The sequence below is a fragment of the Sander lucioperca genome, chromosome 8 (genome assembly GCF_008315115.2).
Source record: "Sander lucioperca isolate FBNREF2018 chromosome 8, SLUC_FBN_1.2, whole genome shotgun sequence".
Lineage (NCBI taxonomy): Eukaryota > Metazoa > Chordata > Actinopteri > Perciformes > Percidae > Sander > Sander lucioperca.
This window is the reverse complement of record NC_050180.1, coordinates 10158960-10186462: the sequence shown is the minus strand read 5'-3', so window position 1 is coordinate 10186462 and position 27503 is coordinate 10158960. Positions and strand designations below refer to the sequence as shown.

The following is a 27503-nucleotide window of genomic DNA, read 5'->3' as shown; positions in this document are numbered from 1 at the left end:
GTCCTACATTCACTACTAAAGTTGCAAATACACTTTATGTTTTCAGTGAAACTAAATGAACATAAGTCATTGAAGAGCAGTTATAGGTTCAAAGTTGCTTGTGCATAGGTATAGTGCAAACCATAACTTTTTCTTACCACACAAACTGAAATCATGTTCATATGTCTGTGTGTCCGTGTCCCTCTTTAAAAGTCCTTTCATATGAGTCCATGACCATACATAGTTTTTACAATCCCCCATCTCCCTGTTTCAAGCACTATTTCAGAACTCCTCTTCATGCACCAAATTAGTGGCTATAGCAATTTGTATCCTGTGGTCATGCACGGAGCAAAATGTCCCCAGCTTGAAACTATTACATCTTGCTGAGGGGGAACCTTATTGGCTCAAGATGTGAAATGATGGGGACTATTTGAATGGGATATGGTATTATCAGTAATGGATTTCATGATGTTTCTGGAACTTAGCCACTATACTATAAGTGGTTATGTATGATACTGCCATTACTGTATGTCATCTTTAGTTTGAAGAATGTCAGCTAGTATAGATGGACATGGCCCATCCATGTACTTACTCACTGTGGAGAAAATGCAATGCCAGTGTGATCAATCTGTCTCTATGGCTGTTGATATTGGTTTGCACTAGGGGTGTTGAAATTAATCACTGCATCCATGCATCGCGATGCGGACGTGGATGATTCTGCATCGATGCAGTGACAGACCATAATCGATTATTGCCTACTGCTTGTTGATATTCCAGTCGCTGCTTTTTTTTGGTTTAGCCTTGTGTCTGTTGTCTGCTGTGTTCAGACTCCGCTACATTCAGGAAGTGTCTTTTTTAAGAGCAGAGCCAATAAAAATTGGAGTTCATATATATATATATATATATATATGCTTGAATTTGTAGATGAAAACCATGTGTAGCAATATATAATAAATTTGAGGAGGTGATGCATTGTGATGCATCGGGATATCGAATTGTATCGAATGGTTGACAGGATAATTGTTTAACATAACGTTTGGCTTTATTTGAAGATGCCATTTTCTTTTTCTTTCATTTAAGCAGACAAAAGTAATACCTGTAAATATTTCCTTAACAGAAAATGCAATATTGATCTAATAATTGCGATTTACACACATGTATGTCTTTACTTGCAGATTTTCTTCAGTCTTCTGGGACAGCTTTTTATTTTTAGTATTTAAAATTAATATTGAAATATGATAATAGGAATCCTTGTATTTAATTGCATATTGGAGAGACGACGTTACTATTTGTAAGAAAGTAGGACTCCATTGTTTCTAATGTGATAAGAGATAATATAGTAAGATTATAAATTTCAACATTATTACTTTACTTCAGTTGATGTGTAACAGGCACGGTGAGAGAGTGAATGCAATGGAAAAGGAACTGCAATGATGAAATTTCAAAGGTCTTGATGGACATTCAGCCCTGCGATGTTTCTTAGTTTGTTGATCCTTCAGCTGATCTCTCATTTGACATGTTTGACAAACAGAATTTAGTTTTTCAGGATCTTTCTGCAGTAAATTGTCGGTCTACATGATTTTTTTTGGCTGTAGCTTCATCATTCAGTTTCTAAATGGCATGGCCATATTACACCACTCCAAATCCCCATTTCGCCGTTTCCGGGGCAACAGTCTCCTACCATCTGGAAGGCCCTCATCCCTGGGTTCCTCTCTCTTTCCTCTAATGGGTTTCTCCTCTGTCCTCCCATCTATTTTTGTTTTTCTTTCAGAACTGCTTCTCTTTTTCTCCTCTAAGACTTTTGTTTTACTTTCTGTACTCTAATTTGATTTTATCTCCTGTTTTCAACTTTCTCACTGCGTTTTTTCTCATACTTTTCACTTTAAGTACTTACCATATTACCGTATACTTTCATCTGCTCTCCACTTTCCTCTTTTTATCCTCCTGTGGTCATATTTATCTCATTCTCTGCTGACTTTGTCTTTTTTCTCTCTCTTCTTTTATACAGGTACTCTGTATTATGCACTCCCACACATTCACAGTCACACCATCATCATACCCTGTTACACACATGGCATATTTGCAAATTTGTGTGTACACACGAACACATTTACATGCACAGGGGAATGTAATCATGTTAGTTTCCTGGACTGGTCAGTTTGTAATTTGTGATATCCAGGTGGATTAATCATATTTGACAGAATTTTATTGACAAAGACAGATAGGAGACCCTGAAAGGTGTTTAGTTTCATTCAAATGTAAACTGTATGAGCAAGCATCCGGGGGGGGAGAGAGAGAAAGAGTGTGTGTGTGTGTGTGTGTGTGTGTGTGTGTGTGTGTGTGCTACTCTAAAGTAGGGCCCATTATTCTCAGCAGATGCTGACCTACAGCATACCCGTTCTCTTGAGGGCAGCACTTGTCTCTCTGCCTTTTTTCTTCTCTTCCTCTCTCTTCTCCCTCCTCCCCTCCTACTACTTTTCTTTGTTGTCCCTCTCTTCTCATTTTCTGCCCCTTTCTTCCTCCGCCTCTCTTCATGTTTTCCTTCTCAGCTTCACAATACATCCATCTGGGAGGTTCAATCTTTCTTACTTGTAGCACTTTATTTCATTCATTTCTTCAGGTTTCAAATGTAAAATCCCTTTCCCTGCACCTTACTGTTTTGTCCTTATCATCCCCCTCAACTTTTTCCCCTTTGTCCTCTATTTTATTTACTTATTCTTTTCTGAGCTTAATGGCTTGCATTGTGGGATTGTTAGCAAAAAGTAGTGTACATGTCATGGACACAACCTGTACTTCGGACTCTCAAATTTAATGGCAGATAATTAAAGTAGTGCACTATAGGGAGACACAGTCCTTGTATCTTTCCTTCCTACTCTTCCTCCTCTTCTGTCTGTCTCAGCTTTCTGCGGTCACACCTCTTTGTCTAATGTTTAGGCTAACTTCTTATCCTCTTTACATTCATCTCCCTTCTCTCTGTCGTTTGCTCTTTGGTTGTTCCAAGGAATACTGATGAACAATGTATTCTTAAGCGGCCTGGAAACTCCTTGTTGGCCAGTCATTTTAACACAAATTTGCCCCTACTGTGAAGTCCTCAGTAATTACATCTTTGGCACATAGTCCAAAATGCAAAATTAGAATGCAGATTAAAAACAAAAACAAAGGATTACATCTTCATTAAAGTAAGTTAGCTGAATAATCCCCAGTAAAATACTGTCTGATCTATATTTGTTGCACACTCTTAACCCTCCATTCAACCTGTCTTACCAACAGTATTTACTCAACTGTGCTTGATATTCAGGTTTTATATCATGCAGCTGCCCTCTTGTTAATGTAAACCACAGCAACTCATTCAAAGTGAGGTGTGACAAGCTAGGAGCTTCTTCTCGTCAGGTCCGTACACAGCTTTAAACATATACCTGGTACATCATTTGAATTCAAATATTGACTGTCTTTTTTTATAATAAGGGGTGACATTAACAACCAATACTTCAAAATGAGGTTGCACCAATTTCAACAAAGTCATGCTCCACCTCACTTTAGCAAACGTTAACATGCCTTAACTTAAAATGTCATAACTAGCTTAATAGAAACCTTGTTCTTAAAGGCAAGTGTTATGTCCTCAGCTGACTTGTTTATTATGTGTGGTTACAAGTTCCGTGAGAAAAATACCCATTGACTGGAAAATCAACTGCATGGGAGCAAGGGTAGAGTTCAGAGTTTAGATTAACAATAGCAGCTCTGTCCTGCTCCTTAATTTGGTTATGGGAAGTTAACAACTCAGCAACTCAAGTCACACTTATACTCACACAAATACTGTTGAAAATACAAACATTAAAGTATAAACCTATTTCTATGTTTTTCTATATTAAGCATCCAATCCCAGGGTTATGATAGAACAAGTAACAGTGTACATTTTTGTAATTAAACTTTACCCCTGCTATAATATTAGCTCTACCCTATAATGTATGGATAATGCTGTTCCTTCATTTCCATGTCTCCTATGGGCCATCCGTTGTCAACCAATACACATTTATAGCGTTAAAATTATTCTATGCTAGCTAGCTACAGCTGCTTTTGTTCACTTCTAGGTGAAAATACAGGCCCATTGTTTCAAAAATGAGTGTGAATTTTGAATGATAAACTTTACACCATTGTAAAGTCTATTATGTTCCGTGCGAGAATGGAAAGCAAAGCAACAGCAACTAGGGGGGCGGGCTTAGTGAACAGTCAGTTGCTGCTTTCCCAAAAAACATAAGGGAATTTGTGCCAGGCCTATTGTAACATTTTAAAAATCAGCTGATATAAACCCATGTCAGTCATGTGAAAAATAAAACATTAAGTTAGCTTCCACTACAGTTGCAGGGTTACCAATGGTCCAGTCCTACACCAAATGGTTAACTTTACCAAATGGTGACAAGGGTTTGAATGTTATGTCTATGTATTTGGTATGCCCCCTAATCCTGGTTGATAATACCCTTCCTTAGCCTTTGACCCCATCTTCTAAGTGTTGGTGGGAACTGATGGAGTATCATGTGACTTTAAGGGGTCAGGAGTCTAGGGATGGTTAGGGCTCTCGAACACACACACACACACACACACACACACACACACACACACACACACACAAACACACACACAAGCACCAATGCAAACCACATTGACAGCTGAACCAACAAAATACCATCTCTGACATACACACACAGAGACACACACAGTATGTAACCACTTAACCATAAGTAGGAAAACAGCTTATTGTCTTATTGGGCTTCTCCTAATAAAAAACTCTCTCTGCTGCTTCAGGCGTCACTCTTAATGACTCATCCCTGTTCTGTTAAGTTTGTTTTTTCACTAGTCACAGTTAATACAGTTCCAGATGGCACATACAGTACTGTACCCATGCATTGTGCTCACACAGCAGCTTTGTGTGGTTTAACTCAGTCAAACAAACTGCCAATCATGCTGAAAGCCTTATCTCTCTGCTTGATGCTTTAAAATATTGGTTGACTGCATGTCTGATGCCTCTCAAAAACCAATAATGTATGATTATATTTTTAAAGTTATATATTTTTGCACATGTACTCTTATTCTGTGGCACCACTATCAAACATTGGGACACAGAGTGTTATGCCCTCATGTTGGCATTTGTGTTTCTCTTTGTGGACACATCGTAGTAAACATGGTAGTAACAGACAATGCATGACAAAAACTTCGTGATTACCACACAAGATCCTCCCAAAGGATCAGATGATATAATTGGAATTTAAAGCACTTTGCAGCATAAATGTGCATAGTCATAAGCAGCCCCTGATTTTCTTACAAGTCATTTCATGTTTTAAAGTTCTACTTTATAGTGTTCATAATGCTACCACATAAGTAAATATGAAATATTTGCTTAACTGTCTTTGTTAATATGTCATATTTTTGTTAGGCAGCTCAAGGGCCCCATTTTATATATTTTTTTATTCAACACACAAATGTGTTATTGGTCGTTCCATTAGATTTTGGTCAAGTCTTCTTTCTTTCCTTGATCAATCTTGTTTTAATTTTTTTTTAAAGGATTAGTTAGTAGGATTGATGTACTAAACTTGTGAATTTACTAAGCAGTTCAAAACCAATAATAGATGTAATTTGCAAAAAAAACAAGATGTGACGTAGGTTTTATTTTAATTACAGTACAGTCTTCCTACAAATAGACTTTCCCCTCTGATCCTACCCTTCCTTAGATAGAAAATCAAATATTTCTCCACCCTTCATTATTTCTCACTTAAGCTTTTATTGCCTCATTGTTTGGACTGTGATGCATCTGTGATTAAAGCTTCTTAATGAAGTATCACATTAAGAAGCTGGAACTGAGTTAAACTCAGTTTAACTCCAGGGACATTACATCACAGCAGCTCCATTTTCACCGCAGCTCACCAAATGACATTACGACAGCAGTTGTGGAACAATTTGAGCTATTAATCTGTTTTATTACCACGCTGTCAAAATATCGTGACTCTCATTGACAAAGAATCTGATGCTGTTGAATACAATTTGAATATATGAAGTGTTTTCCCAACCTCAAACCTAAAATCAGTTTTAAATGGATATCAGCACAAGGTAAGGACTCGGCTCCAAAGACTCATAAAGATATAACTGAATTAAAGCTGCAGTAGTTTATCTCCTCTTCTTTCCACCGCTCCTCTTTCACTCACTTTGAATAATTCTTACTTCCCCCTCTCCTCTCTTTCTCACCTTCTATAACCCTCCCTCTCATCTCAAACTTGTCTTCTCTTCTCATTTTGAGGCGGTGTTGTTTGTGTTTTTGCTTTAGTGTTTGGTTTTATTGAGACAATCCATCTGCGATGCGGCTGTCATTGGCTCTCAGGAGTTTTTTAATGTGTTGTGTCACAACGTGACGTCTTGTCTCTCTTTCTTAAAGGTATTTGTGTCTCTGAGACAGGCTGGGATGATCCATGGCTGTGTGTGTGTGTGTGTGTGTGTGTGTGTGTGTGTGTGTGTGTGTGCGTGTATGTGTGTGTGTGTGTGTGTGTGTTTTTCCACTGGTATAACAGCTGTATCCAGCCCTTTTAGAAAGAGTAACTGAAAATGTGTGTGTATGTATGAGAAAGAGGGGCAGGTGCAGAAGACATATAACAACTCCTTGTTTCCTCCAAAATCCATCAGAAGTCTCTTAAATACCAGGGAATTACAAAGACTCACATTACTCTCAATTACTGTCAGACCTGGAGAGATTTCTTTCCAATTATCCTTTCAAATATCTAACCTATGTACTCTGAGTGCACTCATCTACATTCAGTCATTCCTAAACAGGTATTTCATAGTTGAATTTCACTTCAAACCGGCTTTTCTGTTCAGCTCGGAAAGTTTTTAATTATTTCGTTTTGCTTTGATTACTCTGTCAATTATGTTAAACTAGTTGTTGCATGTGCCAGGAATCTGTTCTCATTCATTACATCTGTTTCTATCGTTCTCTCTGTGTCTCTCTCACACACACACATATTATGCACACACATACACACAGACCTCCAGCCTCCTCATTTGGTCTTAACTCCTCTCCAGCTGTGTGCCAATTTGCCTCCTCCAGAGTATGTGGGGTTCGGGAGGGGGTGATTAGGAGCTAGCACTGCATTTAAGCTAAGGTTTGCTCTGCATGCATGTGTGTGTGTGTGTGTGTGTGTGTGTGTGTGTGTGTGTGTGTGTGTGTGTGTGTGTGTGTGTGTGTGTGTGTGTGCGCCAATAATGGGTTCCATCCTCATTACCCCATAATCCCCAGCTGCTGTGCAGTGCTGACTGGGTTCCTAGAGGGAGAATTCCAAACTTGCCACCGGATTTACAGTGGATTCCCTGAAGATTCCCACTGGATTTCCACCCCATTCCCAATATGGCATCTCTCCGAAGAACTAATAATTATTTTTAATATCAATAAATCTGTCGAGTAACTTTTTTGAACTAATTTATTAATCCTTTAGTGACTAAAGGATTAATAAATTAAATTAGACTAAAGTTTAGTCTGAAAAATGTAAGTGATAGTGAAAAATGCCCATCACATTTTCTAAACCAAAGGTCACTTTTTTAATTTTGATAGTTTTGTCTGGCAAACAGCAGAAGACCACTTAATTAACTTATTGTTTCAGCACTTGAACAGTGTGCGGACTTTTGCTTCTTTAATTTTTTTGCTTTAAATATTTCCATCTTTATCCAGCACCTGTTAAACCCCAATCTACCCAGAGATCCAATAAACTAACAATATTTTCCATATATTTCCAGTAGATCCTTGTTACATTGCCAGAGGGTTGGAGATAGGGCATCACAAAGAAATCTAAGCAGGGCACAAGCAACAATTAAGCCCAAATTGGTCAGAGCTATACTAGCTAGTACAGCAGTTTATATCTGTAACCAACATAAGATCACAGAGGTGAAATAAAAGCCTGGTAATGAGGAAGAATCAAATTGTCCATGTTTTTTGTAGTTGTCTGTCAAATTGTCTTAGAATACTAGTAGCCTCTTATCCGCATTTCATTCTTCTTTACATGTCCCCTCTCATTTTTCATTTCACTCTTTCCATATCGTACTTCTGTCTTTCTACATTTATTCTCCTTCCCGTCTTAAATTTGTGTTATCTATCTTATGGCCCACTGGCCTTTTCTGCTTCATCTTATTTTTAAATTAAATTTTTAAAAATGTAAAGTTATAAAAAAAAAAAATCTTGAATCCAAATAAGTGATTCAAAGTCTAGAAATGACAATAAATCAATAAATGGTCCGTTTTAAACAGTTAATAGATAAGTAAAGCATGTTTTCACACAAGCTGCTGATGCCTCTTAATTACATGTACATTTTAGAGGTGAAGTTTTTTTTTCTTCTTGCCTGCAGCTCCTTTCTTGTATTTTCCTCACCTCTTCTTATCCTTATTTTTAATCTGCATTTCTCCCTCATACCTACCCTTCCCTTCCTCTCCTTACTTTCTATCTTATCTCTCTGTTTCCCTCTCTGTCATGCCTGCCTTTCTCACCTCCTCATCACCTCTCCACTGCTCTTATCTCTGCCTTGGTGACATTATCGGTGCCAGGGGCCAAATTCTGAGTGACAGATTGACTGAGTGATATGGGCACAGGTATACAGGCTCAGAGATGAATAGCAAGCCATGCAGATTAGCTGGCAGGCAGACTTGTAGTCATAAAACCTCTAAAAGGAGAGCGCGAGAGGCAGTCAGACACATGGATGGACGGGGCAGCTGGTAGACTTACGCACTGGTCGGCTTACCAGCAGAAGAGAAGCAGACAAAAAGGCTGTGGCTATCAAGAAGGGAGACATTTAAGACATGTAGCTGATACTCGTACCCAGAGTGACTTACAATAAGTGTAGCAGAATAAGTCGAAAACCAGACAGATGACAGATAGGTTGACAGATGAGAGAAGCAGAAATGTAACGTGTGTTTACGCTCTCGCACACACACACTCTCTCACAGCGGATTTGGAGCCAGGAAGGGCAGAAGCAGACATCCCAAACATGATGGGCATGTAGTTAGTTATACACTTTCCACTGCTGACCACCCAAATTGACACACACAGGCGTCAGTATGGAGACCACCAACACTGTGTGTGTGTGTGTGTGTGTGTGTGTGTGTGTGTGTGTGTGTGTGTGTGTGTGTGTGTGTGTGTGTGTGTGTGTGTGTGTGTGTGTGCGTGCGTGCGTGCGTGCGTGCGTGCGTGCGCGCTCTCTGTGCGCATGCGTGCACTCTGTGCGCTCTGTGCAAGTATTTACTTTAATAAGATTAAAGCTAAATTTGAAAAAATCCGATATGAAAGAAGGGACAAGAGAAGGAAATTTGGTAGGTGGGTAGATTGAGAAAGAATGAGAAACAAATGTTTATGATGAGAAGAGACAGAAAGACAGAGAGATAAAATGTAATGCCTCATAATGTTTGCTATGTGGACGACACATGTTTGTGTACTTGTTTTCCACTGGGCGCAAGACATTGGTATCTATTAACAGGACTGTACTGGATTACCACAGCTGTGTGTGTGTGTGTGTGTGTGTGTGTGTGTGTGTGTGTGTGTGTGTGTGTGCGTGTGTGTGTGCGTGCGTGCGTGCGTGTGCGTGCGTGTATGCGTGCGTGCGTGTGTGCGCCTCCCCCTCTCTTTCTCTCTGGTCCAAAACAAATTGTTTTCAGCAGGTTTTCATGAATATTTAAGCCATTTAGTCAGCAGAGAAACTGGCAATATGTGCAGCATTAGTATTTGTTAATGATAAGTTCTTATTAAAAGACAAGAAAGAAACATCACTCTCTAACATGATGTTGTCTGTGCCAGCACACGTTGGTAGGGATAAAGGCCCGGACTGCATTTTGTAAGAGTTCAGCAATGGGAAACTTTGGTTAAGGGAGTGAATGGATCTGTACTGACACATGGCTGTTTGTTTGTTGCAAGCCAAATAAAACCAGATTTTAATTTTCATAGAAAATAGAAAAGTCACGTGTTAAACTTCTTAAAACTTGGTGTTTTTTTACTCCATCATTTGTTTCAAAATTGTGTCTTTGTCTTTTCCAGACGAGGTCCGTTGGATCCAGCTGACTACCCCATGCAGCACTGGTCAGGTCATTACCCCGGACCTCCTCAGGCCCCACAGGGATACCCTCAGTCCCCGTCCTACCCTAACCCCAACTCCCAGTCTGCCCCTTCCTACCCTAACCCCAACTCCCAGTCTGCCCCGTCCTACCCTAACCCCAATTCCCAGTCTGCCCAATCTTACTCCGGCTACCCACCTGGTCAGCCATATGCACGGCTAGGTGACCCTCGGAGCGTCGACCCTGGGTACTACCCCCACCCAAGGTAATTAAATGCAATATTTCTTTATAATACTTTTCACAGAGGTTATACTCACATGAGTCAGACATACAAATTAGTCTGAAAGTAAGGCCTGACTTCTCAACTCCTGTCTTTAATTGTTTATATTAACTTTTCTCATTTGCTCAATTCAGTTTTTGTTACACTGTTAAGTCATTCATTCAGTCTTTATTGTGAAAGAGCACGCTTGTCCTCACCTGTTCTTTCTCATATTGTGATAATGGTTGACATTTTGTTCGCTGCCCCAAGCTCCCAGCAGAGAGGGCCCTTACGGCAGGATGTGCCCCCGTCTCCTACCCCGCCACTTCGTGGACTACGGTACGACACGTTGACGCGTGGAACCAGGGGTGGAGGTTACAGGTAGGGGCGATTTGTGGATAAAGATGATTTCAGGTAAATTTCGATATCTGAGAGATCCTCCTGTTTGTAGAAATGACTCAATTTTAACACCTGAAGAGTTTTGTGACATTTTAAAATGTACTAATAGGAGAGAAACAGCATCTCAACGTGCAAAATGACTTCTATAATTACAAGCAGCATTTTGGAATATAATTGCACAGCAGTACATTTAAGTAAGACCACAAAAATACACAGAGTACATGTTTGATTGGTTACAGGCACCTGGTGGATCCCAGTCCAGACCAATATGGCTATACTGGGGAGGGAGGAAGACAGCAACAGCAACACCAAACCAACCCAAGACAGAAGAATGCCATGACTGCAGCTGTGTAAACCAGTCAGGTGCAGAGATGAAAATGAGCAGAATGCTAACTGCTTTGCGTTGTGCAGCTCTTCTGTTTGTGGTACTCCAATGAAATAGAGTTGAAACCTCTTAATGGTATGATTTGAATCACTATCATTATCAAACGCCGTCTACGCTGTTTGAAGTATATGGTAATACACAGACAAGCAAGGTAAAGGAGGTTAATTATAGAGTGGCCCGGCGTGATGCATAATGGCTGGTTGTTTGAAGTCATTTGAATCGCTTCTCGCAGTATAAAATTAGCAGGCTTTTTACTTTTCACTATACTCTGATTAAGTCGTCTCTTTCACAAATCAGTCCGAGCCACGAAGGTAATTGGATTCATTTAAATTAAGACGTACATACAGCTCTACACATTCTCATATTGTACCTGGTGGTTTCACTGCTGCCGCTGACAAAACACAAGATATTCTACAATCTAACATGGAGTAACATGTTAACCTTGTGGCTGTGTGTGGCCATTCATAGAAATAAATGACACCTTTTAGCGTCAGTATCTCTGTGCGATAAAGCCAAATTGAGACTGAAGCAGGTTGTGTATACAAAGAAGTGATCATAAGGCTTTAAGTCTCCGCTTGAGGTTGAGTTGAGATGTAGAAGATGATGGAAAATGTTTCTGCATTTCAAAACTGTGAATATCAACAACATGATATATGTTAGTACGTTAGTAACGGCTGCTGAAACAAAAAAATCATCCTAACTCTGACGATATATGCACCCATGCAAGATTAACAATGGCAAATCTACACGGCATTTAAAATGTGGGCGTCAGTTACAGTATGTTATTAAATGAAGAGCATTTTGAGGCCTATTAACTTATTTTGCCAAACAGGGAGAACGCCACTATACCAGCCTATATTCAAGTATAGATGTACTTGTGACAAGTCTGATGTATCACGTACAGTATTGTTTAGTCAATGAATTATGGAAACAGTTGAATAATTGAAGTGCTCTATAAAGCACAGTAGAGCACTGTATGAATTATATTTACGTGTAATAATGTTTTTAATAATGCTATGACTGCCTTTCATTTATATCTGAAATATTTCCCCCAGTAGGGATGAGTTTAAACCTATTTTTTAGTACAGGACTAGGTATAATCTGAGACTGAAACCACTTATGAATGGCTCTGTTCCTGCTTTAAAATGATCCTGGGATAACAACATGTTTAACCACTTTTGTAGAAGTACTGAATCTCAAATTTACATTTATTGGTATTCATTTAACATCATATCCCCATTATTGGACTTAAATTTGTCTTTGAATAGTTAACCTTACTTAAAGTGACCTCAACTTGAATGTATGGAATCTTCTTTGATTACATTTTCACAGTCATCAGTACTCAAACCGTAGTACAGCCTGTGTTTATTGAATCATTCCAGAGTGGTTGGAGTTTTTGCTCACTTTTTGGTTTTCCATCAAACATCCTATTCAGAGATAAATAATCTATTGCTTTAAACAGCAAGCTGAAAACCACTTTCACCAGAGTGCTAATATCAACCTATGAGCTTTGACATACTGGAAGAAGCTCTGGGAAGAACAATGCGACCATTTTAGTAATAACACTGCAACCTCCTGTCAAATTGCAACCCAGTCGAGAGCAAGAAAATACACACACCGACTATTTGACGCTTCACTTTACACTGTTAAAACTTTTTATTTCTGCTTTCTCTTTTAATGAGAGTAACACAATAGTTTTCGGGGAAGGGCACATATGTGATAATGGTGCTTTAACATGATAGACAGCGATGTGAAATAAATTGGGGAATTGCAAGAAATTGGCAAAAACTCCAATAATGGTGGAATAGTTCTTTGTTCCATACAGTTCAGCCAAACCACTACAATGGGCGATTGTGTCACCATTTGCAGGCTTTATGTGCCGGAGTAAAGTGTTTATGCCTTGGAGGTGTCCATGTTGGGTAAACCAGACAGAAAAGCCAAGCATTTAACTACCCTGTTGCAGAGCTCATTTTCACTCTGTATTACATAGCAGCCTCTTTCTTTCTCTGCGTTGTCTGTGTATGCCATGTACTATAAATTGTATGCGATAGATGTTCGTGGCACATCTCTGTGACCTCGTGGTGTAGGCGTCACCGTGTGGTGAAGTGTTCACAAGTCTTGTTGAAACATGAGTTCAGCTTCAGAGTGCTCTTCTCAGTGCGCCACAGTGTACAGTATATCCATTTAGCCACTTGCTAAACCATCAATTAAGTTTAACTAAGAGTTAGAGTGCAGCTCAGCATTTCCGTATTTCATTCTACAAAGCTCAGCAGTATTATTTTCAATGGAGATTAAATGTTTAAATTGACATTTCAGGATTAGATGAATTGCATTTCTGTTAATTTGACAGAGGATGAAATCCCACTGAAGTGAATGTGAAAAGAATGAAGAAATTGGACTAATGCCCAAATTACGTAGATGTTTTATCTCAAAACCATCTCATTTGCTTGTTTGTTTGGCACGTGGATCTTGACTGGAAAGAGGAAAGTAGGAGAGTTAGAGGGGTAAAGATTACAGAAAAACAGAGAAAGAAGGAATGAGAGAAGTAGAATAGATAGGAAGGAATAATGAAAAGGACGTAGAGAAGGAAGAGGGATTAAAGAAAGAAGCAATAGACTTAAAGTGTGCATGGAGGGAGGTGGAAAAGATGGTAAGAACACATGCAGTGCAAGGCCAAATCCTTTATGGTTCACAATGGTTTGATTCAGAGAGTTTTCAAAGAAGAACAGAGCAGAGGAAAGAGTGAAAGTTCTTAAATAGTTGGGAGGCAGTTGTTCTGCAGTAGGAGGAGGGTTACCGGAGTGGGCTTTATATTGACTGAATGTAACTTTTGGAATTACTTAGAAATGTGTGTCTTTTTTATACTGTTATCACTTTTTAGCACCAGTATGGAAATCAAACTTTCAAATCAAACTGTCAAGGTATTACTGAAAGTACAAGAATTAGGAGATTGGCCTGGTGGTCAAGTATGGAGAAGTGACACCAAAATAGTTCACATGTCCCTTTAGATCATTTACTTATTTTGCTCAGTGTTAACATTAACCACAGTAGCAAATAGTAGGGTTAACTCCACAATGCTGAGTGATAGAATAATGTGCCTAGCATTACCTCAAATGTTACAAAACATGCAGTAGGTCAATAATAAATGGCAGTTGTCTTGTAATTAATCTAAGTGTAAAATGTGAAGTGAAAGAAGGGGAAACCATAAACACAAAACATAAATGTAATATGATAACAACAAATTATATTGTTTTATGCTTCCAGGACCTTCGGGGTGATGGGTAATAAGACATAACTAATCATCTACACTGCTGAATTAAAATGTTTGAATTGTAGCCAATATACCAAAACAAAAAGTGTTCTGTACATTACTAAAAGGTCAATTGTATTGCTTTGGATAATCATAGCTGCCTATATTTTACAGCATGTTATGGAGCACCAGAGAAAATGATCTAGTGGGGGACACACTCACATGGACGATTTTGGTGTCGTCATTCCAAAACCAGAATGCAGAAGGTGGAAGGTGTTGTGTTAACTATGTGTCTCTCAATGCTGCATCAGTGCCTGGTGAAGCTTTGCTGAGCTACAGTATATTGAGATATGAACACTACGTGAAGGTTAATCATTGTTACTCCTCTGATGCTGGTACGCAATTCCCATGTACTCTTCAAATGCATTTATTTTTTTTTATATTTTAATATTTTTTAATGATAGTTAGTGTTGTTGGTTGGTTATACAAGAGCCACTGAGTGTTTGGCCACTGTTACCATGCTACTGTAAGAAAGCGGTTTTGATCACATATTTAGCCAAATTTGGTTCATGTTGTTTTTTTTCTCAGTTTTGGATATGCAATTATATCAAAATAATAAACTTTACAAGCAATTTTCAACTTGCTCTTTTAAAAGTGGTAAGAAAAATTAATTTTGTATTGTTGCATAGCATGGTTAACATATCAAATAATCGGCAAGTATGGCTCTTTGGTTTTTGGCAGTACAGTATGAGTTGCACAAGCTGAGGGTACTAACCAGAGTCTTCTATGTAAAGAGTTGTGGTACTCCTGGTTCTCCCTGTACAGAGACCAGTATATGAAGGAGCCAACTAAACAACCTCTCTGTCTTAGAAGTATAACTTTTTTTTTATATTAAACTGCTTATATCCAAAAAGCCAATTTCATGTTATAATGTTGTAACAATAACAATGATTTCTATTATTGTTTTCTTACATTTTATATTTATGTACATTATATAACGTCTTTTTTGCCATTAAAATATTCATTTTAAAACAGGATTTGCCAAAGATGTCTTTTTTTCTTAAAAGCCAAAATGCATGCCCAGCACATATGCTAAGGTTAATTAAATATGAGTCAGGAGAAATAATTTCCCTCATGTCCCATTCCCTGCAAGGTGAATCATTAACATTGCCAACCCAATTTAGTCCATCATTTAAGCTGCTGATGAATTTTACCTTTGTGATAAGAGATAGATGCTGGCCCCAAATTAATTCAGGACTAATTATCAATTCGAAAAAGAAGATAAGGTACACTGATTGCGGCACAAAGTTTTTTTTTTGTTTTTTTTTTCAGGCGTTGTGCCATCACACTGCTAGGTCATATCCCTCCAGTTAATAAGCATCTAGTCACAGCCTGTGGCCTAAGGTGCTTTCTTATTTATCAGACACTGTGGGTGCTGGACTCGGGCTGCAATCAGAGAAGTTAGTAGTAATGAGACACAGAGGCCAAGGGAATGTTTTATCAGTCAAGGCTTAATTAGCATATCCCAGACCTCTTGGCCAATGGGGAGAGGGAGAGGAAGTAATTAAATTCTCCTGAGTTACTGCCAAGGTTCATTTTGTGCACAGTGTTCAGTATGGATCTACAAAGTTTGTCTGTGTGTTTTCAACATTCAATATTCTGATTACAATGGCTATTTCAACCTGGGTGTTTGTGTTAATGCATTGGAGAGCTTAAAGTAGTTACAAAGATTAATTGCAGTGTGCTTCTGGACTCTTCTCTCTGTCTGAATCAAACATGTCACCTAAATGGAGCAAATGAAAAGCATGGAAGTACTGAACGACTGGTTAGCTGACTGACATGATAGATATATATATATATATATGTCTGTTTTCTATCAGACTTGATCATCCTATTCACCCATTCAACATTGCGCTCCAGAAAGATACAGGATTAGGTAACAGTTATTTGTTTTTGGGAGACATCTGGGGGACATGTCTTCTAGTGGTCTCAATAATGCAGTTTTAATTGACATGTAATCTGTTCAGATTATGACTAACCCTACAGTAACTTCCTGGGTTTCCTGACAGACTAGCTGAGTGAGTGGCCTCGTGCTGGTAATTTCTTTGACTGATGCTGTGTTTGAGTGACTGTCAGACAGCCTGGCTGACTCGCTGACTGACTGCGTGAAGTAGTCACTGACTGACTGGGTGTGTAATTGCTCCAACCTCCCTCCCAGGGCAGGTTTGGCATGCTGTAATTATTAGCAGTTATTATTAGTAGTTTTAATAATCATTGGAAGCCATTGTAATTAGGATTTCCTATTATGAGTGTCTGCCAGTTTGTGGACGTGTGTGTGTGTGTGTGTGTGTGTGTGTGTGTGTGTGTGTGTCGGCTTGGCAAGGTATTGTTCAGTTGCAGCTATTATTGGCAGCCTGCTTTTTGTTCCCTTGACTTGTGATTGTTTTTCATGTACATTCTGTGTTTGAAGGCTGTCCTTGGAACTGCCAGACCTCCCAAAACCCTCATTAATTATTGTCAACTTACGATATTGTTTTCTCTATGACTGCGGACTAATAATTCAAGTGTGTCAAGCACCACTCATAATCAGGAGTGTGCAGCAGATACATTTTAAAAATGTTACATTAATACAAATCTACCTAAGTTTTGTTGGAATTTCAGTGAGTTTAAATCACTGACTGAAACGGATGATGCAATTTAATACTGTATAAAGCAGCATTGATATACAGAACAGATACAGAAGGCCAGATGTCTGTTTTCCAGTAAATCATCAGATTTGATCATCCCATTCAGCATTTTGTGTGCACTCCGGAAAAACATAGGAAATACTGTATTTTGGGTGGGTTTGTTTCAAAGGTTTATGAGATCCTGAAATCTCTTCGACAAAGATGCAGTTCAAAGATCAGTGCAGTGCTTCTTTAGAAAATTGTTTTAACTTTGTGTGTTTTTGTTACATTAAAGAAAATAAAGGTATAGTAGTTCACGCTTGACTAAAAATTGTAGGATCCATATCAATTCAATTCAATTCAATTCAATTTTATTTATAGTATCAAATCATAACAAGAGTTATCTCGAGACACTTTACAGATAGAGTAGGTCTAGACCAAACTCTGTACTTTACGAAGCCCCAACTATTACAGTGGTTGCCTCAAGAGCAAGCATTAGCAGTAGCTATTGCGACAGTGGCAAGGAAAAACTCCCTTTTTTTGTTAGGAAGAAACCTCGGACAGACCCAGACTCTTGGTAGGCGGTGTCTGACGGCACCAGTTGGGGGAGTGGTGAATGGTGGCAATAATAGTCATAATAAAGATAGTGAAGCAGTGATCACAATGGTAGTCATAGTAGTTCATGTCATAGTAGGGTACAGCAGGGCGTTACGGGGTGTAGTGTGGCACAGCAGCCTGGGTGGACGCGGTTGGACGCGGCAGGACGCAGTCGGACACTGCGGGGAAACGCAGAGCGTAGCAGGGTGTAGTAAGTCCATAGCGTCAGCTGCACCCAGGACCCCGGTGTAGGTGCCACCCAATTCCAAGGCGATGTTCTGGGTGAAGAAGAAGCAAAGGGACTCCGGGGAGAAAACTCCCCAGAGCTAGGTTAGTAACAGGCATTTCTGGGACTAAGATGCACACAAAAGGAGACAAGTGAAAAGAGAGAAGAGGGAGCGGCTCATTGTGTCCTTTGAAGGAGCTTCCCACAGCAGTCTAGAGTTATAATAGCATAACTAAGAGAGGCAGGCTAAAGAGAGGGGCCCTGGACCGGGCTCGTACTCTCCCCTGCCGGAACGGGCTTGTACTTCCTGCCTCCCTCTACTCTACTCTACTATGCTGCAACTCCTCACTCCCTAACTATAAGCTTTATCAAAGATGATGGTTTTCAGTTTATTCTTAAATGTGGCGACGGTGTCAGCCCCCCGAACCCAAGTTGGGAGCTGGTTCCACAGGAGAGGAGCCTGGTAGCTGAAGGCTCTGGCTCCCATTCTACTTTTAGAGACTCTAGGAACCACAAGTAGCTCTGAGTTCTGGGAGCGCAGTGCTCTAGTGGGACAATAAGGTACTAAAAGCTCTTCTATGTATGATGGTGCTTGACCATTTAGTGCTTTGTAGGTCAGGAGAAGGATTTTAAATTCAATCCTGGATTTTACAGGAAGCCAATGCAGAGAAGCTAATACAGGAGAAATGTGATCTCTTTTGTTAGTTCTTGTCAGAACACGTGCTGCAGCATTCTGGATCAGCTGGAGGGTCTTGAGGGACTTATTTGAGCAGCCTGATAGTAAAGAATTACAGTAGTCCAGCCGGGAAGTTACGAATGCATGGACTAGTTTTTCAGCATCGTTTTGAGACAGGATGTTCCTGATTTTGGCAATGTTACGAAGATGGAAAAAGGCTGTTCTTGAGGTTTGTTTTAAGTGGGCGTTAAAGGATAGATCCTGGTCAAAAATGACTCCTAGATTTCTGACAGTAGTGCTGGAGGCCAGGGCAATACCATCTAGGGTAGCTATATATTTAGATAATGAAGTTCGGTGGTGCTTGGGTCCCAGCACAATAACTTCCGTTTTGTTTGAGTTCAACATCAGAAAATTGTGGGTCATCCAGGATTTTATATCTTTAATGCACGCTTGAAGTTTAGCTAACTGACCGCTTTCGTCTGGCTTGATTGACAGATATAATTGGGTGTCGTCTGCGTAACAGTGAAAGTTAATTGAGTGTTTCCTAATAATATTGCCTAGAGGAAGCATATATAAAGAGAATAGAATTGGTCCAAGCACTGAGCCTTGAGGAACGCCATGGCTAACTTTAGCGTATTTGGATGGTTTATCGTTAATATTAACAAATTGGGATCGCTCAGAAAAATAGGACTTAAACCAGCTTAGTGCGATTCCTTTAATGCCAACTAAATGTTCCAGTCTCTGTAAGAGGATGGTATGGTCAATAGTGTCGAATGCAGCACTAAGATCTAATAAGACAAGTACGGAGACAAGTCCTTTGTCAGCAGCAGTTAGAAGGTCGTTAGTGATTTTCACCAGTGCCGTCTCTGTGCTATGATGCATTCTAAATCCTGACTGAAAGTCTTCAAATAGACTATCATGTTCAAGTGCAGTGGTTCCAGACCGTTTTGACTTGCAACTCTAAAACAAAGCTACAGTATTTCTTCTTGGGAACCAGTTTATACAGTATGTCAACAGTTCAGCCAAGGACTTATTTTTGATCTAAATCATTTTTAGAGGCCTAAATTGTCTCATTGTCTGAATTCCCAATTCTGGGAATGCATGAACAAGCTGATGACCACATACTAAAAAGTAGAGAGAGCAGAAGTGGAAGTGTTAATTGTGTGTGTGTGTGTGTGTGTGTGTGTGTGTGTGTGTGTGTGTGTGTGTGTGTGTGTGTGTGTGTGTGTGTGTGTCAGTCCTCAGATTCACATCCTGACAGGGTCATGGACAGTGTATTAAGAATACTGAGTGTGTCCTATCAAGTGTTTGTGTGTAAAAATCACATTTCCTCCGTCCCCTGTGCCCAGTAATGACTTGTGGTAAACTCCACTGGCAGCTGTTTCCCCTTTTCCCGTCCTACACACACAGACACACCGCATACACACTGCAACCCATTGGTAACCTTGAGGCATCTTGCTAGCCCACATACTGTAATCAGGCTTGTTCTCTTGCTGGGTCCTCCAGGCTGCTAAAGAGGTGAGGATGACTGTGTGCCTGGCTCGATCCACAGCACTGGGCCACACTGGGTGGGATTTCTTGGTGTGTTCACTGCTGTATTCGGCTGCTTTCCAGCGTTGTCTCATGATGCAAGTTCAACCTGGGACTTCCAGGATAGAAGAGAGCAGCCAGGAATTATACACAAACAGAATTCAGGTATGAACAGTTGGCCACAAACTCCCACAACACTACTGTGAGCACAAAACAAACACATGGGTTACTAGAACTCAGACACAAACACAGAGACTTGTGAAGTTGTTGCTGTCTCCATGTAAGACAGCTGAAGTGGCTGTAAACCTGAACCGCCACAGCTTCATGTGGTTCCTTAGTGATCACACAAACAGAAACAACACTGCAGGAAGCAAAGAAAACCACAACGCTTACAGTTTCTTCTTGGCTTATATTTCTCCACCTTGTACTTACGTATGTGTACCTTCTGTTTTTTATGCTCCTACCTCCTTGCAACGACTGTAGGTTTGTGTAATCAAACATAACTCATCAGAAGTTTAACCCTTGTATATTTATGTGCATTTTGAAGTATCACATTAGAAAAGCTGAATAAAAACGGCAACATTTGATAAAATCTCCTGAATTGCGCAAAAACATTTTTATGCTCGCTTGAGGACGTTTTTTCCTTTGTCAAAAAAGAGTTGATGCGCAAAATGGGATATGGAAATATTGACGTAAACATTTAAGTCACATGACTGATCGGCTGTTTCCGCTGTTGACGTCTTCCCAGATATTCCTATAACGTGTCTTAGTCTCCTAGCTTCATGAAAAATTTCCAATACTAGATGACATGAAAGCCCAATTCAAACTTGCCCGATTCAACCAAGTCCTGAACACCTCTAATATTTTTCTATCGTGGATGGGTTAGATGGTCAAGGCGACTTGTTTTGTTTCCGGTTAGTAGTCTATATCCACGACGTTCCACTTCTGGGATTGCTCTGGTGCCGCCGGAAATTCCGCCCGATGTCCCTCTTTTCAGCCAGATGTCCGTTTCCTTCCACTTTCTTTGGGTTGTAATTTTAAACTCTGGTGGATTTATGAGGTTATGATGATCCTGCAGATCTCTGCAGGGTAAATCCAGACAGCTAGCTAGACTATCTGTCCAATCTGAGTTTTCTGTTGCACGACTAAAACAACTTTTGAACGTATACGTTCCACCAAAACAAGTTCCTTCCCGAGGCTATTTTGCAGCGGCACCGTGGCTCTGTCCAGCGCCTAGCGCCGCCCAAGACGATTGTGATTGGTTTAAAGAAATGCCAATAAACCAGAGCACGTTTTTCTCCCATCCCGGAATGCTGTGTGGACTAGCCAGACCCTCCTCCGCAGCGCTGTGAAGGAAGGTCTGGCAAAGCGAGACTATCCGGTTAGCAACCTCTACTTCTTCTACTCTGTTAACTGGCGGATTACAGCCATGTGTAGCCTATGGCACCAACTTCTGACCAAACCAAGCTGTAGCCATTTATCCGCTCCAAACCAGTTGATGCAAACGTGCCTAATTCGCATTTTCTAATTTAAAAAGTTTGCTTAAGCTTGACATTGAATGGAAACAAGACCACTGATTCTTTCACACTACTTTTTTTACATAACCAAAATTTCAGTTTAGATTTTAAAAACATGCTTTTTTTACATTCCTCTTCCATTACATTTAATTACTTTAAAACGGAAAAACTGAACTTAGGTATTGCACAAGCAAAGGTGCAAGACCTTTTTGATGCAACCTCTTACTTTGTCACCATGTTTCCTATTATGTGTATGTACCAGCTAGGTAGAAACATTAATACTACAGCTGTACTGTGTTTTTTATCAAAAGGTTTCAACTCCCTTGTGGAGCTTTGAGTGTCAATTTAGTTTTTATTCATTGTGCATACATACAGATATTACTGCACACACTTTCCAAACCCTGTGCATGTCTTCCTGATCTTCAAGAACCACATCATTCTTCACTACACACTATGCAACGCCTGCACTATTTAGTTTGTCAGCAGAAGCTGATAAAAGGAGAAATGACACCCATCAGAGAGAGAATAGACAAAGTGAGAGAAAAGAGGACTACTGCTGCTTTTTCTCTGAGAAGCAAACATTGCTTTATTCACCTCAGCAATTGTCTGCTTTTCTTTCATCTTTTTCCTTTTCTCCACCACAAAGGTACAAACCCCCAAACAGACTTTACTGGTCTTTTCATTAATAGGAGTCCCCGGTATCTACATTTCCCATCATCCTGTTGTTCTTTTATTCACTCATGTGTCTTTCTAAAGTTTTTTCTGACCTTGTTATATGGTGAAGTTTAAACAGATAATGTGGTATTGTGTTATGGTTTTTTTTGCTGCTGTAATCATTTAAAGAAATAATAAAATAGCTTGATTTTCCATTAATGCTAATGTGTCACTGAAAGTTTCCAGTGGAGTCTGAAAGGATTTCATTGACTCTGCGGTCAAGAAACAAATTCAGCGAACGAGCTAACAAGAAATTTCAATTAGAGAAAAAAAACACTTATAAGTCTGTCAGTCAGCTGCTGTGACAGCATTGAATAATATTTTGTTTTCTAGAATAATTACAACAGAATAAGCCGGGGGGAAAAAGCTAATCGTACAGAAATGACCAACCTTGCTAATTATGTACTGTAAATGACAAGTCCATTTATTTATAGAGAACATATAAAAACAACAAATGTTGACCAAAGTGCTTAAAAAAGAGATGTCAGTTACAATCAGACAAGAACACAAAACTAAAGTACATCATAATAAATAAAGCCACAATAAAATAGGTGAAATAATTATTACATTCGATTTTCATGTTTTAACTTAATGGAGTCAAACTCATGTTGGACAGTTTAAGACAAAAAGGATCAAAATGGATGCAGCAGAACCTTATAGGTATGTTTTTTTTAATTCCACACATTCTTCTTCCTTGTCAAAACCCACCAGTTTTAATTTAGTTAACTATGACTCAATATGTTTGTCACCGACCTTTTTTTCCATGATTTAGACGAGACGATGACCTTTTTTTTTTTTTTTTTTAACAATGAAGCAGTTTTGCATCCTGTGCTGTGCACACAATGAACACAGTCAGGAGGACTCTAGTCTAAAGTGGCACTCATAAGTTTATGAACCCATGCTAAAGTTGACTAAAAAGAGGAATAAAAAAAATCATCTTTTGGAAATTGATCTTAATGCCTTAATTAAAAAAACGAGGAGGCAGGCAGATTTTTATTTTTAAAGTCCAGTTGGATCCAGGATACTATGCATCCTGATAAAGTTCTCTTGGCCTTTGGAGTTAAAATAGCCCCACATCATCACACCCCCTTCACACATACATTCACATAGAGATTGGCATGGGGTACTTTCCATAAAATCATCTCTCAATGCAAATCAAACCAGCTATTAGGCTAACTGAAATAAAACCAAATCTTATGTGAAATAATTTTGATGAAAATTACAAAATTATTAGTTTTGGCTAGACTAGATTGACTGAAATATTTATTATAATCTGATGACTAAAAAAGACTAAAATGTCAACTTTCATTGACTAAAACTATACTTAAATAGTTACGGTTTTCTTTGAATAAGATAAGACTAAAATTCCACATATAATATAAATAAAAAAACAGGATGAGGTTGACTAAAATAGAAAAAATGCATCTTTTTCCACAATCCAAAACTCAATCCAAGCATAATTTTTTACATTTTCTAAGAATTTGCACAGCTCCCTTTGAAGCAACAAAATACTTCATACAACTTGGATTTAACATATGCAGTAGCATTCCCCAAGACCTGTAAACAGACTTTGATGGGTAAAAAAAAGTTGAAGGAATACATGCTTCCCTTTGGGATGATAAATGGATCTAAACAGATTACCCATTGGACAAACTGAACTGCACACAGCAACTGAAACACTGTGCAGCTTTTCTGTAGAGGTGACATTTTGGAAAGACAGACCTGATATTAAATTGATTCCACGCATTCTTGCCCGCCATCGTTCTGACTGGAGTTTAACTTAAATTGGTACACAGTTCCCAATTCTGCCAAATTTTCAGTTGAACCTGCAGGTCCTTTGGGGCACACGGTGGTTTATGATGCCGACAATGAAGGTTCGAGTCAGTGTTCATTTTGGCACCTGATTTGGTTTTAGTCTTAGTGTTTTGACGAAATACAATTTAGTTTCAGTCTAATTCTAGTCCTTTGATTTTTGTTAGTTCTAGTCTTGTTCTGTGTACAATCAACCAACACAAGTCTCAATTCAGAGCAGGAGTCACCCACTTAAACAAACTATTTTATGTTTAAACTAAATGAATAAATAGAAAGAATTCCAGGAAGTTTAACGCTATTTCTGTTAGGGTCACTACTGTGGCTCTCTGTGTTTGACACACAAACACACACACACACACACACACACACACAGTGACATGGATCATACAGCCGTGGTGAGCTTTCAGCCAAATCACACAGTCAGTTACAGTCAGTCACAGGGATGGGACCAGCATGACATGAGCAATTATAATCTTCCCAAAATACATCTCCCTCTTTACACAATCCCTGTCCGAGCTAATAGACTCTGTAGTTGAGGATTTGTGTTCAAATCGCTTGAGGGAAAAAAGCAAGAGAGGGGACAGTGAAAGAGAGAGGGGGTATAAGCTCACATGCACAAATATATGCATGTTTAGTTTCTAATCCTGAGCCTGTGATTTGCAGTGAACATAATCAATACTGTGTATATATATATATATATATATATATATATACAGATTGTTGAGCCGAGTTCATTTCTGTGCAGGGAAATAAGTTAGAGAAGGACTGACAGACTAACAGCAATGCCTTGTTTTGTCGTGGGACAAGAAAAAAACAAACGGATAAATATGTGTGAAATAGGAGGAATGATTGTGCCCGAACATTTCACAACAACAAAGCACTCAAGAGATACAAAGGGAGACTTTAGGAAAGGAGAAGAAGAGAAAGCAGTAAGGGCTGAAAGAGAGAAAGAGAGAGGGCCTTTTCCAGCAAAGGGGCACACAAGGACAGAGACGAAAATGAGGGAGCTCAAAGATAACAGGAGAATGAAAGATGGAGATAAGTGGCAAGGAAATGATATTACACACTTGTTTATGTGTCTTTGTGTTATCCAGTTAGGCCACCAATCTATCATCTCATTATTTCTTCTGCTTTTATTAGTTTTATTAAGACAGTCATGCAACAAGCAATAATACATTTAATGGACATTCTGAGGTATCTTTGCTTCTTTAACTGACACTTAATTTCAATCCAAAGCTTTCCTTTAAGTCAACCTTTAATAACATACAACACTGGCTGTACTGAGGATCTGGTGCCACTGCTTTAAGTCAGATCTTTTCTTTCCAATTTGAAGGCTCAATTAAATACAAATATAAGCATTATCAGGCCATGCTCAGCAATGTGAAAGCTCTAAGAAAATAGCCGTTTCTCAGTCTTGTGGTGCATGCATGTATTGTCCTTTATCGCCTGCCAGAGGGGGAGTAGTTTGGGAGGTGGTGGGCAGCAAGTTGAACTTACTTTGTGATAAAGACGATTAGCTCCCTTTTCCAGTCTGGGGAGAATGTTAAATATGTTTTATCAGTTTTAGAATTAGACTTTACAGTGGATTAAACTTGCCACGCTCAAGTATATTCTACTTTTTATGAGCAGGGACAGACTGGGTGAAAAATGGCGCAAAAATAAGAAAACAACAAGTTGCACAATATTGAAAACATGTAAAAGTAGTTGGAAATATTGAAATATAGTTTACAAAATCAGACAATGTATATACACAGTGTGCAGAAGCATGCAATAATATTTCAAGCTCCACTGGATGAAACTGAATTATATTAGAGCAAATTGTATTCAACACACACTCAGAGGTGATTTAAACTAACTCTAATCACCTGTTCTGGAACCGAAGACTCTGAGTTCGCCATCCCGATGTTAGTCAAGTCACAGTTCAAGTTTAAGTGAGTTTGTTAAAGCTGTTTTCCTGAACAGGCCCCTGTGCCATCACTTCAATGCTCCCGATACTCCAGATGGCCAGCCCAGCTCTGGTCTGACTCACTTGATATGAGCTTGTTGGTAGTGCCATCAGTTGACTAAGTGCCATGTGCTGGCATGGTGAACTGGTGGACAGATTCTCTCCTAAAGCCCATTTTATCCTCTGAAACTGGAATAGAGCAGTGAGGGCAGAGAGGAGGAGATGGAGGGAGTGGGAGAAGGGTTTATCTGGTCAGGACCCTCCAAATGTCACCCACTTTCTTCTCTCCATCTGTCTCGCTGTAGCTGTCTTCTCTGCAAAATTTGTGAAACAATGTACAAAATGTCACACAGTTTCAACAGTTGAGGTTGAAACCTGTGCTTCTGCAGATACTTGGATGATCGGTCTAAATCCTGCTTGAGAAGTGACGGTTTGGAGAACGAGTGAGGGATGGAAGGAAGAGCTAAACAAGGATAAAGAGCGCAACAGGATGAGGATTAGCTGTTGTTTTCTCCATGGCCGATTTGGTTGCGTGTGTGTGTGTGTGTGTGTGTGTGTGTGTGTGTGTGTGTGTGTGTGGGTTGGTCTTTGATAAACGTTTGTAATTATTTTCCTGAAACCCATAAAATGATTTCTTTCATGAGACTACATTTAACAGTAACAATATTTCATGATTTGATACAAAATTCCCTCTGAAAGATGATGTAAGTGGAGTTTATTAACATTGTGCTCTACATTGTGTGTTAACTTTTAACCAACAGTGGTCACATTAGTCAGACGTGGGCTACTTCCTCACTGTTGATTCAGGTGCTCCTGCTGCCTTCACTGACTTTATTAACTAGGCTCTCAGACATCTCTGCTGACATACAACAACACACACTCTGCTGTCCTTTTGGCAATTCCCTCTGTTTGCGGTTTTTGCATCATAGCAACGTTGCAGAAGCATGGATGCAAACCCCTTAATGTTATCGCAGGCTTGTACAATTAGCAAAATATAATGGGATAGTTCTGATTTTTTAAAGTTTTGCCACGACGAAAGTTAAGATTAGGGCACCAAAACGACTAGTTAAGATTAGGAAAAAGATCGTGGTTTGGATTAAAACGCACGCATTTCCTGGGTGAAAGTCTATAGTTTTACCGGGGAAGCGAACTCCGCTCCCTGGCTTGGAAGTATTGTGATTTAACACCCACCCATCCACCCCAACCACCTCCCTATGCTGCCAGCCGTTTTCTTATACAGCAACAGTCAATGTGGTGCAAACGGCAAAAAAAAGTGGAATGCTTACGAATTACAGTGCTTAACTTTTCGTAGCTTTTTGAACGAATGGTTCAGGAGAACAGGCTTCTTAAATATGTTGACTATGACTCTTCTTGTTTTCCCACAACACAACTTTTGTAAATACACCTTTTAAAACCTGAACTAAAACAACAAGGAAGAGCAGGGCTGGCCTGGCGAGGACTTGCTTGTCCCTGAAGCAAG

At 39.4% G+C, this 27503-nt stretch overlaps 1 protein-coding gene across 5 annotated transcripts in view; it reads left to right on the top strand.

The window, feature by feature from the left end:
• LOC116037778 (partitioning defective 3 homolog B-like) overlaps positions 1 to 15253 on the top strand; it is a 221015-nt gene extending 205762 nt beyond the window's left edge. For all 5 annotated transcript variants that reach the window (XM_036004093.1, XM_036004094.1, XM_036004092.1 and 2 more), the window contains 3 exons: positions 10031 to 10312; positions 10577 to 10687; positions 10945 to 15253. In XM_036004093.1, the coding sequence (XP_035859986.1) occupies positions 10031 to 10312; positions 10577 to 10687; positions 10945 to 11059 (508 nt within the window). In that variant the 3' untranslated portion in view covers positions 11060 to 15253. The remainder of the gene's footprint in view (positions 1 to 10030; positions 10313 to 10576; positions 10688 to 10944) is intronic.
• Positions 15254 to 27503: the final 12250 nt, after the last annotated feature.